This window comes from Passer domesticus, chromosome 7, assembly GCF_036417665.1.
Source record: "Passer domesticus isolate bPasDom1 chromosome 7, bPasDom1.hap1, whole genome shotgun sequence".
Classification (NCBI taxonomy): Eukaryota; Metazoa; Chordata; class Aves; order Passeriformes; family Passeridae; genus Passer; species Passer domesticus.
This window is the reverse complement of record NC_087480.1, coordinates 50,467,342-50,485,181: the sequence shown is the minus strand read 5'-3', so window position 1 is coordinate 50,485,181 and position 17,840 is coordinate 50,467,342. Positions and strand designations below refer to the sequence as shown.

The following is a 17,840-nucleotide window of genomic DNA, read 5'->3' as shown; positions in this document are numbered from 1 at the left end:
CAGTAGGAATTCTGAATTTGAAGGTGATCCTGCTTCTTCCCTGGAACCATGTAAACTCCAGCAAAATATAGAGGCAAAGAACTTGAGATTAGGAGGTGCAGGAAGAGAAGGGGAAAGGAAAAAAGGGTAAGGAGCATGTCAAAAAGGCTGGGAATTAGTGATCTTCTTTGGCCCCCTGTACAGCACATCCCAAGTTTTCCAAGCTGTCACACGCTGAGTTGAGCCCTGTTAGTGCTTGGCTAAGGCATATCTTTCTCCTGCTGTGCTATGTTAGAGCAGCTGCAATTTGCCTTTTTATAGCTTGTGGTAACTGATAGCAGTGAAATGAATTTAGGAAGTGTGTGGATTGGATCTTCCATATCAGTGATTTCAGACTATTTGGTAAACACAGAAGTGACATCCAGTGATGTATGCCTGCTGTTAAAAAAAAAAACAAACACAAAAATTCGCCTTTGGTGAATCAACATTTGAATTAAATAATTTTCTATTGAAGAACAATTTTGGATTGAATAAAATGATTATACACAGTGGTTTTACAGGGTCATTTTAATTTGAAAGCAAAAATTGTCTCCATAAAAACTATACACAAATTGGGTGTTGCAGAATGGCAACAATGACACCAGTGAATCCAAACAAATTCAGTGACTGCAATAAAAGTAAATGGTGGGACTCAGCAACATCACGTTAGAACAAAGAACTGAGGTCTCACAGGAAAACTTCTTTTTATAGCTGGCAAAAGCCAGAGAGTTGGTATTTTGACCCTACATAAAACAAGAAAATATGTTTGTGTCCAGATATTGAGCATGCTTTCAATTTGATTCAGCTGGATTTATACAAATTGCCCTGTGTTCTAACAGGGATTCTGTATTTTGATACAAAATACCATTTGCACCGATATACTTTTTACCTCTGTAAAATGATAAATCTTCCTACAGTGCACTTCAGAAACAGACTTACTGCCTTGCCCCAATAGAAAGTTTCTCTGACAGCCTAAGTCCTTGCTCAATATTTCTGGAAGAGCTGTAACTATTTTACAAGTAACACTGATTAATCTCGCAGTATAATTTGCAAGTGGCATTTACAAGGGAATATTGTGTAGGGATATCTGGAAGGGATATTGTGTTCAGGCTTTTCCTGCTTGCCTGCCTACCCTCCTGGAACAAACAGCACTGCTTCATTTTCCTTCCGTATTTTACAAAGTTAAAGTAAACACTGTGATCACACTGTTTACTTTAATTTCCTGCAGTGTGCCAGCAAAGCAGCAAATTGGCAGTCAGCAATCAAGAAGCAGCCAGCATTTGAAACAGCAGAGCTGCTTAGGAAAGCATCACTGATGCCAACTCATTTTCCCCTTTGTTTTAAAAATAAAATATTAGCTTCTATGAAGTTTTACTTCTACCCTTATCTTTTCTAAAGGATCAAAAATTTTGCTCGTTTCCTTTAATTTTCTTTGGGAAGAAAGCTGGAATTATGAACAACACCTAATTTATATGTCCAACTCTTCTTATATAAATGGCAAATATATTCTATTTATCTGTAAAAAAATCCATGGCATTTTTTGCATGAGAGGAAGTTAACTGGTCCATAAATCAGTTGTTTCTGGGTATATCTTTATTTTTTATGCCAAGAGTTTTAGACCATGTTACTTCAATTAAGTGTATGATATTGTCAAGCTAAAGTCTTGTGCATTACAAGCAGAATGCACATCTGCCCAAGAACAGTCTTAAAAAGCAAATAGATGTACTATCAGAGGTCATTCTCTCTTATTTAATACTACATAAAGCAAGGAATATAAATACAAAAGAAAAAGTAAGGAGGCTGGGATAGTATTTTGTATCTCAGAGGTGTAAAGCTTGACAAGGTGACTCATTTATGGCTTTCTGGAAGATACTGTACAGAGGGAATTTATTGCTCTGTAAGTTATAATTCCAATATATAAAAGAAGCCAGATACCACAATCAGTTTTTCTCCTGACTATGTGCATTCCTGCATATATTCTTGCTGAAGACAATGAGATTATGAAGAGGATTAGGTTTTTGTTAGAGTAGCCAAATATGCCTTCAGAAAGTCCAAAACATGACCTAATTTAAAGTGGTTGAAACCTTGTGGGAAAGATTGTAAAAGGATAATTATTTTAAAAGCCATGACTTTGACACCAGGAAATTAAATTCATATCTATGTGTCTTTATCTATACACAGCAAATCCAATAATCTTGAGCTCTCTGCAGTCACTTAGCCAGCTGGCAAAGGGAGCAAAGTCAAAACTAACAAACCCCATTCCTAAGGTATGTTGACATCAGTGATTCATGATTCATCAATAATGGTGCTAGGAAATAAATGTAAGAGGACATTATTGCCTTTTGCAGCACAGAAAACTCAAGGGAAAATGTCTAAGTGTGTCACAGTGAAAAGACAGGCCTAGCAAAGAAATAACTTTTACAAGTATTTAAGAGGTGTTACAAGCAAACGAAAGTAGAGAAACAAATGTAAACCTTTCACTGTAAGAATGTACCTATAAATAAAAATGAAGAGTTTCTCAGCTATGAAAGTTTAAGAGGACTACCCTGAAAATGAACATTTTCTGTTCAACACGTTTATAAGGAGGAAGAATTTGAATTGCCTGTTTCAGAATAAAGTCTCAAAACAATGACTGCTCTGGTTTAATTGTCTACCAGGATAACCACAATGTAGAAGCTGGTTCTATATTATGCAAAATTACTAATGTTGTTGACAGTAATTATGACTCTCACAGCCTATCTAAATAACAAAAAGGGCAAATATGTAAACATAATATACTACATAGGCTCTTTTGAAAATGCCTGTATTAGCACATAATTGATGATCTCCTTTGAAGGTGACTGCACTAGCATTGTAAAAGCCTAAGATTATTAACTGAATAAAAGTGGGTAGCTATCTCTAGAACAGCACATACACCTGCTGCTTTTGCCACACAGAACAGCAAGATCTCATACATCATTAAACAACTGAGGCTTTGCTTTACGTCTTCACAGCTTTAAACTATTCATGATAGGGTGTAGCCTACATTTCTAATCCTTTATAGAACCTACCCAATTAAAATTCTGGTTAATTTTTTATGCTATTAGAGGACTACTGCACAATATTAGTAATGCACTTTGTTACATGCTGCCCTAGAGAAACATTGTCTCTCTTTCAGGACCCACACCATTCTGATATAAGCTTTGCTGCTTTGCTGGAGGGTGACTTTGGTGGCTGTTGAGGTATTTTACCAGACAAAATGTTGGTCTCCAGACATGAGAGTTGCTTCAAACCATTGCCACTTGACTGCAATGCACCATGAATATATCTAGTATCTTGTTCTCTGGACTGACTTTAGAAATTTTATTTTAAAGACTGAATTTTTTTAACACTGAGTATAATTTTTAATAAACAATTAATGGTTTAACAAGATTTGTGAATGCATATTTCACTGCACTGAATTTTCTTTAACTACTTAATCAATGTTTTTATGAAATTTGAATGTAGATTTCTCTAAGAAAATACAGGTAATAGGGAAAATAAGAAAAAGGTATTGTATGAGAAAAAAAAGAGCATGGAAGGCAACATAAATCTGTCCTCACAAATTTGGGTTTAATAACATTATAATAGGTGCATATATAATGGATGGGTTTAAGAACATCAATCATGGCAGTGAGAACAACAGGTATCCTTACTGCAAATTTAATTGATTATTCATAACTGCAATAATTGCAGACTTTCTAGACCAGTACAGACAATGTAGTGGGTAGCAGCTGATGCTAGGTAAGCAAATGCTCCTTTGTTTTATACCAAGGCAGTATTGCTAAAATTGACTTGTTTTTCTTCTTTCTCTGCATATTCACAAGTGCAGGCCCTTGACTCTGCAAACATGATGTGCACTTATTATTCAAACCAGCTGACTTTCATGGTACTACAATTGAACTAGTGCAAGAACAAAACAAGTGTTGTGAAGGCCATTTCTTACTTGCTTTTGACCAGCTTGATAGACAAATAATGATTAACCCATCAAAGCAAGGTTAGCACTACATTCAAGCAATATATTTAGAAACTACAAGGAACTTGATGCAAAGAAGAGACTGACAGAACAGTGTTTGTTCAGCCTTTAGAAGGGAAGGCAAAGGACAAATAATAATGCTGCCTACACTACTTAATGGGAGGTCATGAGGGCTTATGGAAGAGATGAAGCTGAACTATTATTAGAAATGTGCAGTGGTAAGTGCACATGGGAAGGGAAAGTTACTAGCTGCAACCAGAGAAACCTCAACCAGATATCAGAAAAAGCATTTTCACAATTGGTCAGACACTGAAACAAGGGCCCAGAGAGGTGCAGGTTTCATCCTTGGAGACACTCAAAACTCAGCTGGCCAAAACCCTAAGTTACCTGCTCTAAGCTGAACCTGCTCTGAGTGGGGAGCTGGACCAGATGACCTACAAAAGTCTCTTCCAAACTAAATTATTCTATGGTTTTGTGATTTGTAATTTTTTTGTTATTTTATGCATCTATATTTCTCTTTAAACATTCCCACCTTATAAACAAAAAAAGAAAGCCTTAAAAAAAAGGCCTTTGCATTCTAAATCTTCTTAAACATACTTCCAAGCACAGCATGGCAAATAAGCTATAAAACTCCAAAATACCTGTGGGCTGCTTTGCTACCCTCATATCATTATAAGCAGTAACTGCTAAATTTCCCAAGATGCTCAAAACACAAAAACCAACCTGGTAAATGGTTACTTCTCATACCTACTTCTCAGGATACTGAAAACTGACAAGATTAATTTCAGCCTGTCTGCAGCTGGACCTAGTCACACCTAAGTGAAAATAAATATTAGAGCTATTCATAGTGGAAGACAACTCAAATATGAAGGCGGGGAAAATATCCTTTTCTTTAGATGAAAGACAGAGTCATCCTAAAGTAGGTAGCTTAGTAGGATTTCTAACATTTTTCTCTGGCAAGAAGCTGTAGTAGAAAAATCAACACTGGCATGTCTCTGTGGCATACACACCTCCTTGTTTTCCTAGAGCAGCCCAGAAGCTGTTACTTGGTGGTGATCAGCTGCTGGGAAGAGTGGCCAAGTGCTGTGGGTGTGAGGTAAGGAGCTGAGGGCTGTGCAGTAGCCACCACATCAGCCCTAACTTCAGAAATCCTGAGTCACAAGGGAAATTGCTGAAGGTAAATCAGCAAAGATTAGTTAGCAGATCTCATGGAAAAGAAAAGCTGGAAAACAGGTCATACTCAACTGAGACACATGGCAAGCTATATCAAAACACCAGGCTGAGCATAATATGTACAATTTCCCAGAAAATATTAAAGTTTTTGGCTTTGAAGTTATGTTAGTGTAGGACACAGCTGTGACATAAAGTCTAATCCTTGAGCTAGTGGGCTCTTGGGTAAGTTTTTCAAGTGAGCACATAAAAAAAATGTATAGGTAAAATCTGTTTACCTTTACAGACTGTTATGCCATTTCCTGTGTATCCTTGGGAGCAGTAGCAGCCTGTTGTCCCACCCTGAACTTCACATCTGGCGTCTTTGTGACATGTCATGTTGCAGCTTGGAGAAGTGCAGCCATAGTCCAGCAGACTGGAAATCAAAACTGGAACAAAGGAAAATCAGACTTGTTTTATTATCTAAAACCTTCATTCTGAGCTCTAAAACAAGATCTGGGCCAAAGGTTTCCTCTAAATTGGTGTATTCCAGTAAATATCATCACAGACTCCATTGTACTGCAGGATAGGGCAAGGGCCACCAGCTACAGGGACATCTTTGGTAGTACAGCAGACACCACAGATAAACACCTCAAATGTGTTCTCATGTAGTAGAAAATTCGTAAACAGCATAGAAGTTACCCAGTGATCTGGGAGAAACATTTGGATGGCTTTCACAGCTCTCTAGTAGTTTCCAGTACAGCCCAGGTATTTATTTGCACTCTGAATTATGTACGGAGTAAACTGAACTGCCCTACGTGTCTGAGGGAAAAATACCAAAGAGGGTTTCCCTGATCACACTTTTTATTCTTATAAGAACTCCCGTGCTTCTGAAGCTAACACATTAGCATGGTTTCGTAGATTAAAATGAAATGTCACATATTTACATCATCATGGTAGCACAGTTTAAAATTATTTATGGTGTGGCAAATTATTTAAATTTAATCTTTCAAAACATCATAACTACTTTCCCATTGTAAGAATGTGCATGGTTTTCAACACAAAGAAAAATAGAAATCTCTTCTTTTGAGAAAACTTACAGATTGCTATAAGAAAAACACCCTATAATTGGTTAGATATAAGGCATTTATCTCAGAAAGGAAAGTAAGTTTTTTACTTTGTAGTTTACAAATTAGCAGAATTGTTAGCAGAATGTACTGAAAGTTTCAGAACACAAAGATCCTTCTGGGTCCTGTCTTTACCTGCAGTTCTGCTTTTCCCTACCTAAATGTCATTCTGGATATTTGTTAGCATACTGTTACAGTTTCATTGCCACATTAAAACTCATCAAGATGTTGTTTTCTTGAAAAAATTAAGACTTCACAAAAAAATTTCAAAATACTTAAAATTGCACAAAATTTTAAAATAATTATATATAATCTAGGTCAACTTAGATAGCAACAAATTTCACATTTTCTCTGTGGTTCTGAGAGGAGACTGTCTTCCACAGGGATTAAAACAGAAACCTGTTGATTCTGTTGTCATTTTACTGTTTTCAGCATGTGAAATCTAAAAATTTCCCAAGCAGATGGAGAGAGAGAAAGAAAAAACCCAAAACAAATGCACAGAAACTCACAATGTTTTTGGGGTTTTTTTGGTACAAAAGCCACAGTGAGATAAAGACGGGCGTTTGGGGTTTGGTTGTGGGATGATACGAACCATGCAGTTACCAAATCCAGCAGCAGCACAGATCTAAGCTACAGGGACTTCCAATCCTGTGTACCCAGTAACTTTCAACCATGCCCAATATAATAATATCTCCTTGTCAAACCCCACTCCCTTCTCACCTGCCACACACTCCCCAGAGACAGAGGTTTCACCTACCTAGGAATGGAAGCAGTTTCATTGGTGATGCCGTTGCTGTGCAGAGCCCCTGTGTCAGAGAAAAAATCTCCCTGCTTTAAAATATATGACCATGTGCAAAATACGCACATACGACTACGGGGAGAGCGATGTCCTGGTACAGGCACAGCCCTGACACTGCCCTTTGTCCCAAGCCTCACGCTTCCAAAAGTCCCTGTGGCTCTCAGGCAGGACAGGAAGGGTCAGGAGGGGCTGAGGACCTGGTCTTCTGGCAAGTAGGAAAGCAATGAGAAAGCAAAAGGAAAACAGGAGGCTGCGTCTTGCAGAGGGTATCAGAGAGGATTCCGGGGTGAGGAGGTTAGAGGAGCATGGAGCAGTTTGGGAGGGTGGCTGGGGCAGGGGGAGGGTGAGGCTGGAAGGGGTGGCTGCAGCCTGCTGGCAGTACAGGAGCAGCAGGTGGAGCAGATGCGGGAGGGTGAGGAAGAGGTGGGGGAGGATAGTAACTTGCTCAGTGTTTACGAGCTCAGAGGTAATGGTCTACATGCTTCCTTCCACCTTTTCCTGCTGACATGAGAGCCCCGAGATTCTTTTTGTTTGGAATCAGTCTTGGCTAACTGCTGTTGTTCTTACTGCTTTCTTCAGTTTTGAGATGGATCTTTGCTGCAGTTAAGGGATGTAGCTTTAAGGGTAATGGGATGTAAGGGAGGTACAGGAAATCACTGAACTCTGCTTTGTGAGGAAAACAAAGACATAGGCAGGGAGGAAAGAGGCAGGAAACTCAGGAACTGAAGGAGACCAAATTTCTATGAGTTCGTGGGTTGTGTAATAAGACATGTTCAATAGAGCATTTGGCATGTCTTTGTGTTTAACTCGAGAGCTGCTCTATTCTCATTATAGCATCCTGAAGAGACTTCAGCATGTACTTATATCGTGCATTGATATGCCAATATTTTCTCTAATCTTGCCAGGGACAATGTGCCTACAGTCATTTCCAGCTTTCTGGAGATGATGACTCTCATGTTGAAGCACTGTGAAACTGAAGCAATGACGTGTGTCCTTATAGATGCAATGATAATGTCCTTATAGATGCAAGCTGGGGGATGTGCACAAACAGCCATGCTGCTGGGAGAATGGAGAATCTCTTTAAGGCAAATAAAACACATGAGGCTGTGGAATGTCATTGTGACAAAGTATATCATGTCTGACTAGAAAGTTTTGAGGCTGGACTTTGGTAGGTAACTGATGGGAGAGTGTCAGTCTGCTCTTGGGAATTATTTCTAGATCTGGCAACATTTTTGTCTAAACTTTTCAGGAACTATTTGCTCATCACCATTTTCCAGCCTCATGGTCACTGCTGGCTGGAGTTCAGTGGGTAAAGCTCTACTCAGGCCGGGGAGGTGTGAGGCATGTAGAAATAGCACGTAGGTGTCGGGTTGGCACAGAATACTTCTGGAGCACCTTGGTAAGCAGAGAGGAAGCTCCAGGAATCGGATGTTAATTTCTGATGAACTGTAGAATAATGAACAAAGGATCCAGGTGTAGGAAGACTTTTTTCCTCTTGTTTGACTTTGTAATGGGGGCAGGACTTAAAGGGCATGAGAGGAAGGGACTAGGAATTTGTTTGTTTTCTTAAGTTTTCCCATAATCTAATGCCTTGAGCCATGGAGGAACACAAAATCAGATGACCTAAGGACAGCTTTGATCTGCACGTCCTGTCCTGTCCCTTGTGCTGGCATGTACTACGAACCCAGCTGGTCTGTACTAGCTTACAAATCCTGCTGCTAAACTTCAGTGGAATAATAGGGGTTGAAAACCTTTAATGCAGAAAATAAATGTTATGATTCTGTGTCTTATTACTCCCCAAAATCAAGCTAAAACATTTTAACAGGAAGCAAGAAAGCAAGAAGTTACAACAGGCCTTAAGAGCTGGAAACACACTTTTACCACTCAGGGATGTACATTTCAGTTTTGTCTAGACACCAGCATTCTGCAAGGGGTGTCCAGATGGACTGGTTGGAGAGCAATTTCATGACCCCAGAGATAGTAAATTTATAATAAAAAACTTTAATTCCTTTTCTGATTAAAGGTCCAAGGATGCAGGAGAAATTGTGGATGACTCAGAAAAATACCCCATAATATTTCTATTGGGAGATGAATGCCTCCTTTTCTTTTTACTAAAAAGGCACGTGGTAGTACCTTTTCATAGTCAGTGATTCAGACTTGCAAGGGGGACCATGGCAATCAGGTCAGGATGTTTCCATCTGGAATGGGGTGTGACCCACTGAGGTTCCCTGGGTGACACAGAAGGCATGCAGAGGTCCAGCTGGCCAGGATTCACACTGTGACTGCACTGGGTGAGGAGGCAGCACAGAAAGAAGAAAGATGAGGAAGAACAGAGCAAGGACAGGAGAAGGTAGGCTAGGTCAAGAGCAACTCGGTGATAAAAGGAGCTTCGATCAGATTTAGACGGCAATAGGGAGACAGTGAAGAAGAGGGATTTAGGAATATCTTAATGAGATCTCAATACTGGGAGCAGTGGATTACTTTTGCATTACACTGCTTTAAAAACTGGCTAATGTGAGTGTCATTTAGAGGCTGAAGACAGCAAGGTCACAATAGGAATGGATGTGGAGAAGGATGGACTTGACAAAGATTTTATAGGGAGAATGAGGAGGAAAGAAGAGATTTCTGAGACATTTTGGAGATTAAACCAGAAGGATTTACTGATAATATCTATTGGCATACAGGGACAGGAGTTAAACAAGTGGAGATGAGCAAGTGAACACATGAAAAGGAGACACTTTCAAATTTGTGCTGTCAAAAATTTCAAAAAATGCTGAGAAAAAAATATTGAGGTGTCACAGAACTGAAGTATTGATGGGTACCTGTCTTTATAGGCAGGGAGGAGGGACATGCACAAATGTGCATATTCTTGAAAGAGTGGAGAATATGCCTAAGCTAAATAAAATGGGTACAAAGATGTGGAATGCCAGTACTGCAGAATTCATCATTAAGAAACATTAAAAATAAATGGTTTGTGGAAATATTTCAAAAGTCTTTCCATTCTTATCCATGGAGAGCAAAGCCCCAGTTCTATACTTAACTGTGTTGCTCATTTTATAAATGGGCTCATTTATCTTTGCAAGACTGACTTAGGAAGGCATAAGTAAATGAATATACACAGGTTAACATGCTTGACTTCAAACCACACATTTCTGATTACTGATCACTGTGATTATAACATCTTACATGTGACTGTAGAATTCTCAAGCTGTTGTTTTTTGCCTGTGAACTGATGAGAAGACATCAGCTTGCTTTTAGAAATTTTTGGGTACTTTCCAAGATTTGTATAATGAAAAAACCTATTTATTCATAGTTATTTTAAAGGTAATTGGAATGTTGATTGTGCAGACAATGCTGTGAAAATAACATGCACAGCTGATGGCTTTCTAGAGCTCAATCTGATGTAGCTTTCAAAAGATAAATATAGATAAATACAGAGCACTGCTTTCATTCCAGAAATTGCCTATAGTGCCAACAAAGGAGGAAAAACTGAACAGAGCTAGCATGAGGTGTGTTTTTTAAGTGAGCAGAAGCATGATCTGCTGTATTAGAAATATTGTTTGGTGTGATCAAATTAGGACTACTAGCTGAATAGATAAGAAAGAATCTCACCAAATTTGCAGTTTGCCATAGGTTGCAGACCCCACTTTCAGACCACAGCAGGTCATCCTCAAAGCAGATGCTAAGAGGATGTACAGATTGAGAGATCCTGAATGCCCCAGGTATTGTTTCTAAATCTTCAGCCTCCTTGGTATTGAGTTCTCTGTATTTTCACACCCTCAAATGCCAGTACTAACCCATCACAGTCTGCTCCAGTATAATCCACCCTGTATGTGCAGAACAGCCAAAGGCATTTGCATCCAACACAAGCATTTATCCCTGTCACATAAGTACACACATGTATCAGTTACTGAATTTGGATGATAAATATTTATTGCAAATAATAAAATTATGATAATTGTGATCATAATCTTTCATTCTTTGCTTCTTTTTTTAACAAATGACTGTTGAGTCCCCCAGTTTCCTGCCAAAAAGAAAATATGATGTAAAACAGACAGAGGATGTACAAATGCAATGTATAAAGATTTTTCCCTGATTCTTGCTGTGTTTCTTTAATATCAAATTTATTTATTGGTTTCAAATCAAGTCCTTTCTCTTCAAAAATTTAGAAGGTCTTTATAACACTTCAGAAATATTTCATTTATCCTTGTCACTAGGACAGTTATAGGGTTTTTTCTTCTAGTCACTGAAATCTGGATACAATTGAAAATATACTTAAATGTCAGACCAAAATAATGAATTACCATTATTGGTTATTGGTTAAAATTATTTTCAAATAAAAAAATCCATGGAAAGTATTTTTCAAACACAGGGCACTCAATCACAGGGCAGCCTATCTCAGAGGGCTTTAGCTCAAAAGTAGTGTCAGCATCTGTTTCATAACTGTCTCACCTCACCTTCCTGTCTGAGTGCTTTACAAATCCTTATCATTTTATGTGCAAACATCATATTCCATCTGAGCATACAGGCCTGAATAGATCTCTTGGGATGATGTAACTCTAGGCAATTCTGAAGCCATAAACACACAAACTCACATAAACATATGCATGCACACATCCTCCTAAATCTGCGTGGCTATGTCCATCTGAAGGAAATGGCACATTTCAGTGCTCAGAGCCAGTTTCTTTTTTCTCTTTGTTTTACCTTGGATGAAGTCATGAAATAAGGGAATTTAAAGTGAATGCAATGTTTCTGAAAGCCAGATTAACTGCTCTGAAGTTGGGCTCTGTTTCTGCATCTGCTATAATGCTGGAGAGATGTACAGATTGAGTATAAAGTTCCCCACAGCTAAAAGGGATAAAGTAATTCAGTTTCCATGTCTGTTTGTGTTCTCCTGGTCATGCTACAGTGAAATTGTAACAATAGCCTAATTTCTGCAGGAGAAATAGAGTGAACTCTGTGAATAATTACACCAATGAAATGCCAGACTACCAGTTTCTTTTAATACATTCATTTTATCCCAGAGCAGTAGAAGCACAGGGCTCTTACAGTGCAAGGCTAACATCTGAAACACCAGATGACCAGACTGGGTCCTACAAGCCCATGATTACATCTTTGTTTTTCACATGGGACAAGAGTTCTGACAGTTCTCATTTGCCTGCCACAGAGTCCCAGACTGGCAGTCCCTGTCCTGACCTGTCCAGGTGTTTACCCCCTCAATGCTCCAGTCAATCTCTCAGCAGAGCAATACCCCACAAAAGCCATCTTGAATTTTTTATCCTCAGGTAACACTCTGAAAACTGGTTAAATTATAACATAGGTTTGGGGTCCTACCAATTAACTTCAATGTCTATTGAAGAATGACATCATCCTAAGCAAGGATATCAGGATTGGTCCTGCATTCCCAGGAACCTTGGTGTGCCATGGGGGTGTCTTGTGCAGAAATGCAGGTCAAAGGGAGCAGAGGAGAAGGTATGACCAGCTGGATATGGCCACAGGAATGAACAGAGCTGGGGTCAGAATGAGGTATACACAATACTGGAAAAGAAGATGCTCTTTTCCGTCCTCTCAGTCCCTCATAATTACAGATGTCCTGGATAAGAGTTCACAGAAGTTTTGGCTCTCTGCTGCTGTCGTGTTCTGCCTCACTTCTCACAGTCCTGCCAGAGCCCTCTTCCCCCTGCCCTCCTTCCTTCCTTACTGCCTTACCCCTTCATCCTTTCTCCCAGTGACTCCTCAAGAATTTGTGCATTTCCTATCTGAGAACTCTAGCAGAAGGAAAAATACTTGAGGACCATGACAGGAAACAAAATAATACTCAGAGGAGGAAAATAATGAATGATCATTTAGGACTGAGAGTTGAAAGTTCATCGTATGAACTGCCAAGAGTGCTTTAAGTCAAACCCAAACATCTGCATTACAAACAACAATCATATAATCACTGACTTCTTCCATTATCCCTTCCCAGGCAGAAAATACTCTGTGGTGCATGGGCCAATAAAAAAATTATTCTGTAATATTCCTTCTCTGTGATATCATCTCCTTCCTTGAAGGTTTTAGGAACATGAGAATTTGTTGGGAAGTTTAAGTGTTTGGAGAAAAGTTGGCTGAAGCACACAGAGTGTAAGTGAAGCCTCTCCATTCAATGACAGAAGGATAAAGCTTTGAGAGAGAGAATGGACAGGAGGAACAGGTCCTCAGGCTATTATCCAATTGCTTTGCTACCACACCAGTCTCTTGGTAAAGCGTGTTCTTCATGTGCACTGACTCCAGAAAGGGCTTTTTCTGGACCCCAGTACTACAAAGGAGAGAGTTCATAGCAGCTACAGAAAAGTTCAGATTTTTTGTTTGGGTCAGTGACTTAGAGCCATATTCTCCCTCACTCAGGCTGCGGGGTCGTGTTTCTCTGGTGTTGGGGCACTAGTGGCTGAGTGCTGGCAAGTTCTGTTGGAGCAGTTTAAAATGAAAACCTGAAGTGTGCTGAAATGGTTAGCATCCTTATACAAGCCTATAAACTCATTGCCAAAACTTTCTGTCTGTTCTCTCATGCTAGACATTGGATTGTGGCATGTCTTAAAGAAACTCATAATATGCCCCTCACAGAATTGCATATTTTGTATGGTGCTCTTGATGCTCTCTTGATTTTGAAAATAAACTTGAAAATTTAACTTGCATCCTTCAGTCTCCTTCTCACATGTACTGGCCATTTCAATTGGAATTGTTTGACTCTGTCCTTCCAGAGTTGCCTTTTAGCTTAAATTAATGTAATTTTATCTCCAAAAGGAGAAATTAATTATAAATAAATCAATCTAGGGATTATTGTTTCCCAGCTTGAACTCCTTCTTACAGGTCTAGGGGTCACTATTTCTGTCTTACTTTAGCCCTGTTCAGGGCTGGAGTAGGACTGTAGAGATATTTCTACTCTGGACTTACCCTCCCCCCTAGCTTAGGCACTTTTCCTTCCTCTCTGCTGCTGCATAGTACATCCATCCTAACCCAGAGGTTAGGGCTAATTCATACCCCATCAATAAGCACAAGCAGTTTAAATGATTTCTTACAGTGTTCATTATCTTGTACCTGTCTGCAGTGAGCTTCATCTGGTATCTTGTTAGTCAGTCACTCAGGTTTTATTAGCTCCTCCTGAAATTCCTTACTTTGCTCCTTGGTTTATATTAACTTAAATGATTGTGTATTGTCAGCAAATTTCAGCACCTTGTTATTCATTCCATTTCCCATATCATTAAATATGAGTGGTGAGCAAATAGCGGAGGAAATTATTAATGAATATTCATTTAAAGTTAAAAGCAAATTCCATTTTCACAGCATTCGTGACCAGCCCTTGTTCACCTTCTGCAAACAACTGAGTGCTAAAGATTTACTCGTGTAAATGCATGCAGAAGATTCACATTTTATTCCCATATACAAATAATCCCTCCAAAAATTTACACTGGCATGTTTCTAGACAAAACTCACATTTTGTGAGTAGAGGAGATATCTCTAGAAAGGGGACAGAAACCCAGAAGCTAAGAGTATATTTGAAAGACCTACTCCTTTGTCATGCAGAGACAATCTGACACAAGTGAGGAGAGAGCTGCATTTCTGACACATCCCATTCAACATCTGCACCTGCATTCACCCAACGCCAAGCAGAGACCTGCAGCCTTCTGTTGCCATCTGCATGGGCTCCTGACCATACTTCCAGCTAGTTTGGCTTATGGATTGGCTATTCCCTGCATCCTGGCACTCTGGTCCAGTCCTGTCTGGTAGGGCATCATGAGTTCCCTGCCAGTGCTGGCACTGCCTGGCCGTGGTCATCTGAGCTGTTCACACACAGGCTCTGGCCCTGGCCCTGCTCTGCTCTGCAGCTGCACACCCAGACCAGGGGCAGCTCACTGCACCTCGTGGCTCCCTGGCCACCTTCACCATTTCCAGAAGCCTCCCTCACCTGAGGGGTGACAATGCAGCTGCAGAGGTGGCACTGCTTGGTTACACCAAGCACAGCTCCTTTTAAACATTACCCCATGCATTTCTGAAACAACGTAATGAGATGAGCTGTAAATGAAGACCATAAAAGAATGAGCTGTTTTTATAATAGCAATTAAGAACCCATCCAGTCTGTTAGCAATTCTGTTATGAGTTGCACAGCAGCGCTAACCTAGATGAAGGTTATCTTTGGAATCCATGTAGATGCTGAAAAGAGAGAAAGAGAAGCAGGGCTTGTGCATGAGGCAGGACATCTGCGATGCTGTGACACCATGCATGAGAAACATCAGCATAGCCAAGTGACTTAATTTATTTGACTTCCAAATGGCAAGAAGAGGTTGAATGGAGGTGGCTGGTAAGCCACCTTAATTTGATTGCCCCCTTATTTTTTTAAAAATGGTACCAATGCTCTATTAAGTGTGCATATAAGGAAAAGAACTCCTTCAGTTGCTTCAGTAAATTCAAATCTATGCTCCACATTTAGCTCAACGTGAACACAATGTCACACACACATACTCATAGTGGACAATTTGGCCTTTTGGGTGATTAGCCAAAATTGTTTTAAGGTCTGCTCCATGCATTCATATAATGACAAAAACAGGACAGAATGGTTTGCATAACTTACAAAGCAGCAAGAAATATGTGCTTGCTTCAGTCGTAGGTAGTTCTGTCTGTGAACACCCAGGTGTGGCGGGCATTTCCTGAATAAACTCCTGCCTGCAAACTAAATTTAGTGGAAATTTTGCTCGTGCATAGCTGTAAGACTTGTTTTTTAAAAGAACTGGCATACAATAAGTGTGTTCATGACTGCTTTCACTAATACACTGAAGTCTTCACTTACTAAATCAGATGTTTTCAGATTAAATATTTAAAACATTTTCAAATCACACTGTTGCTGTATTTATGCAGCCCAGTCAGTGCTGATTATACCATATGATACAGCTTTTTTCATAAGATTGTAGGAAAGGAGACGTGCAGATAGTCATATGCAACTTCCTTCACAGAAATGCTTGTATTTAAAGTGGAAAAAGAAAGGAAATTAAAATGAGATTCCATTGTTTAGATGAAAAAGTGCAAAGGTTCACGACTAAATTAATGTAATTCTGACTTTGACCTTTAGACAAAGCATTTAAGAGCTTTCCAATAATGACATCATATTTACTTGGTGCCTATGCCTTAGTTTGCAGTTTAATTACTCAAAGAATAAACCAACTACAGATTTATAGTATATGCATTATATAATAGATATGTTATAACTCTTACACTCATCACAGTTGCTTTAATTAATTCAAGTGATGATATGCTGGATTTCAGCTCTATATGCCCTTCCCTATATCTTCATTGCCATGATCCTAAAAACATCTGGGTGCACAAATGGATGCTCACGAGAAATTCGAGTGTGTTTCAGGGAACTACAGGGATGCAGAAGATTAATGTATACATTTGCTATTCTATATTTCACACTGTTTGTCAATCTTCATTTTTAAAAATTCTCCCCTAGGTATCTTGAATTATCTTTTATTTCAATATTTTTGAAGTGTCCCTATCAAGAAGTGGGTTTCCTTGGAGATTTTGAGATTCTGAGTTCACTGAAGTCAAGGGAACTATGCTACTTTATGCAAGCTGGGGATTTAGTCTGATAGTCTGATCTTAGTGAATACAGAGCAGATTGAATTTATCCAAACTTAAGAAAACCACATGAATAAGTTTGTTTGAACAATTCTGTTGCATCCCTCTGTATTTACAGTGCAATTTAGCAGGCTGAAATTAATTTTTCCTCTCTGATTATGTTTTCTACAGACACTGGAAAAGTTGATGAGTACAATATAGTTTTAAATGATGTGCCTTATTCATGCTTTTTTCTTTATGTTCCATTACTGTAGGATTTGAGTGGAACCATATGATTATAGTCTTAGGCTGTCATGTAAATGGACTAATTTTGTTCCATTTCCCATTCCCCTCACTGTCCTTGTCAATGCAATGGATAAATCTTGCTCTGTGTTCTGTTCCTCATAGACTTGCAGGGCTGTCATCAGAGTGGATTAATCTACTGCCTGTGTTATCACAAAATTCTCTGTCCTAACAATGACTTATCACTGAATTTAAAGCTTGATATACTTTATATTCAATCTGTAGACTTAGTCTTGCAACAAAAATTGTAATGAGAGCTAAAAACGGTACAAAAATAATCCATTCTTATCACAGTCTTTGAATTGTAATTTCATAGATTTCCTTGAATACAGTATTTTACTGAACAATAGCAAGAGAGAACATGACAGAATAACATATTTGAAATTTCAATTTTAAATGTCAACTAAATTAAGCTTCCAAATTGTTTAATTAAGTGGCCATAGCTCTATTAGAGGTTATTGTCAGCACAATCTCTGTGCAAGCAGCTCCTTTGATAAAAGCTAGGGTGTGGACAAACTATTACTCAACAGCATATAAAAACACCACTAAAAACAATTATAATGGTGGGACTTAAACCTAAAATAATACAAATTTTAGAGTTACTTTTTCCACATATAATCCTTTAACTCCCCTCTTCATGCTTGGCTATTGCATGGTTATTAAACTGAGATGTAGTTGTTATACATGCTTGTAATTTATTCTTTTCTCAGGGTTCTCACACTGGTCTACATTACAAGAAAAAATGTTTTAAGTATTTCTTTAAAATATGTATTTATCTGTATACTCAAGATACGAGATGAAATAATTTTTATTATTTTTCCCTCTGATGTATGATATAAAAGGCCAAAAAAAACTGACT

The 17,840-nt window shown here is 38.8% G+C and overlaps 1 protein-coding gene across 4 annotated transcripts in view; it reads right to left on the bottom strand.

Moving 5' to 3' along the window:
• The window catches only part of ADGRL4 (adhesion G protein-coupled receptor L4), a 127,313-nt gene that overhangs the window by 64,844 nt on the left and 44,629 nt on the right, over positions 1-17,840 (bottom strand). For 2 of the 4 annotated variants that reach the window (XM_064428525.1, XM_064428522.1), the window contains exon 2: positions 5,461-5,610. In XM_064428525.1, coding sequence (XP_064284595.1) covers positions 5,461-5,560 — 100 coding nt within the window. In that variant the 5' untranslated portion in view covers positions 5,561-5,610. Of the gene's footprint in view, positions 1-5,460; positions 5,611-7,045; positions 7,463-7,579; positions 7,715-17,840 lie in introns of those variants that run through there. The other 2 variants (XM_064428524.1, XM_064428523.1) reach the window with 2 other exon arrangements.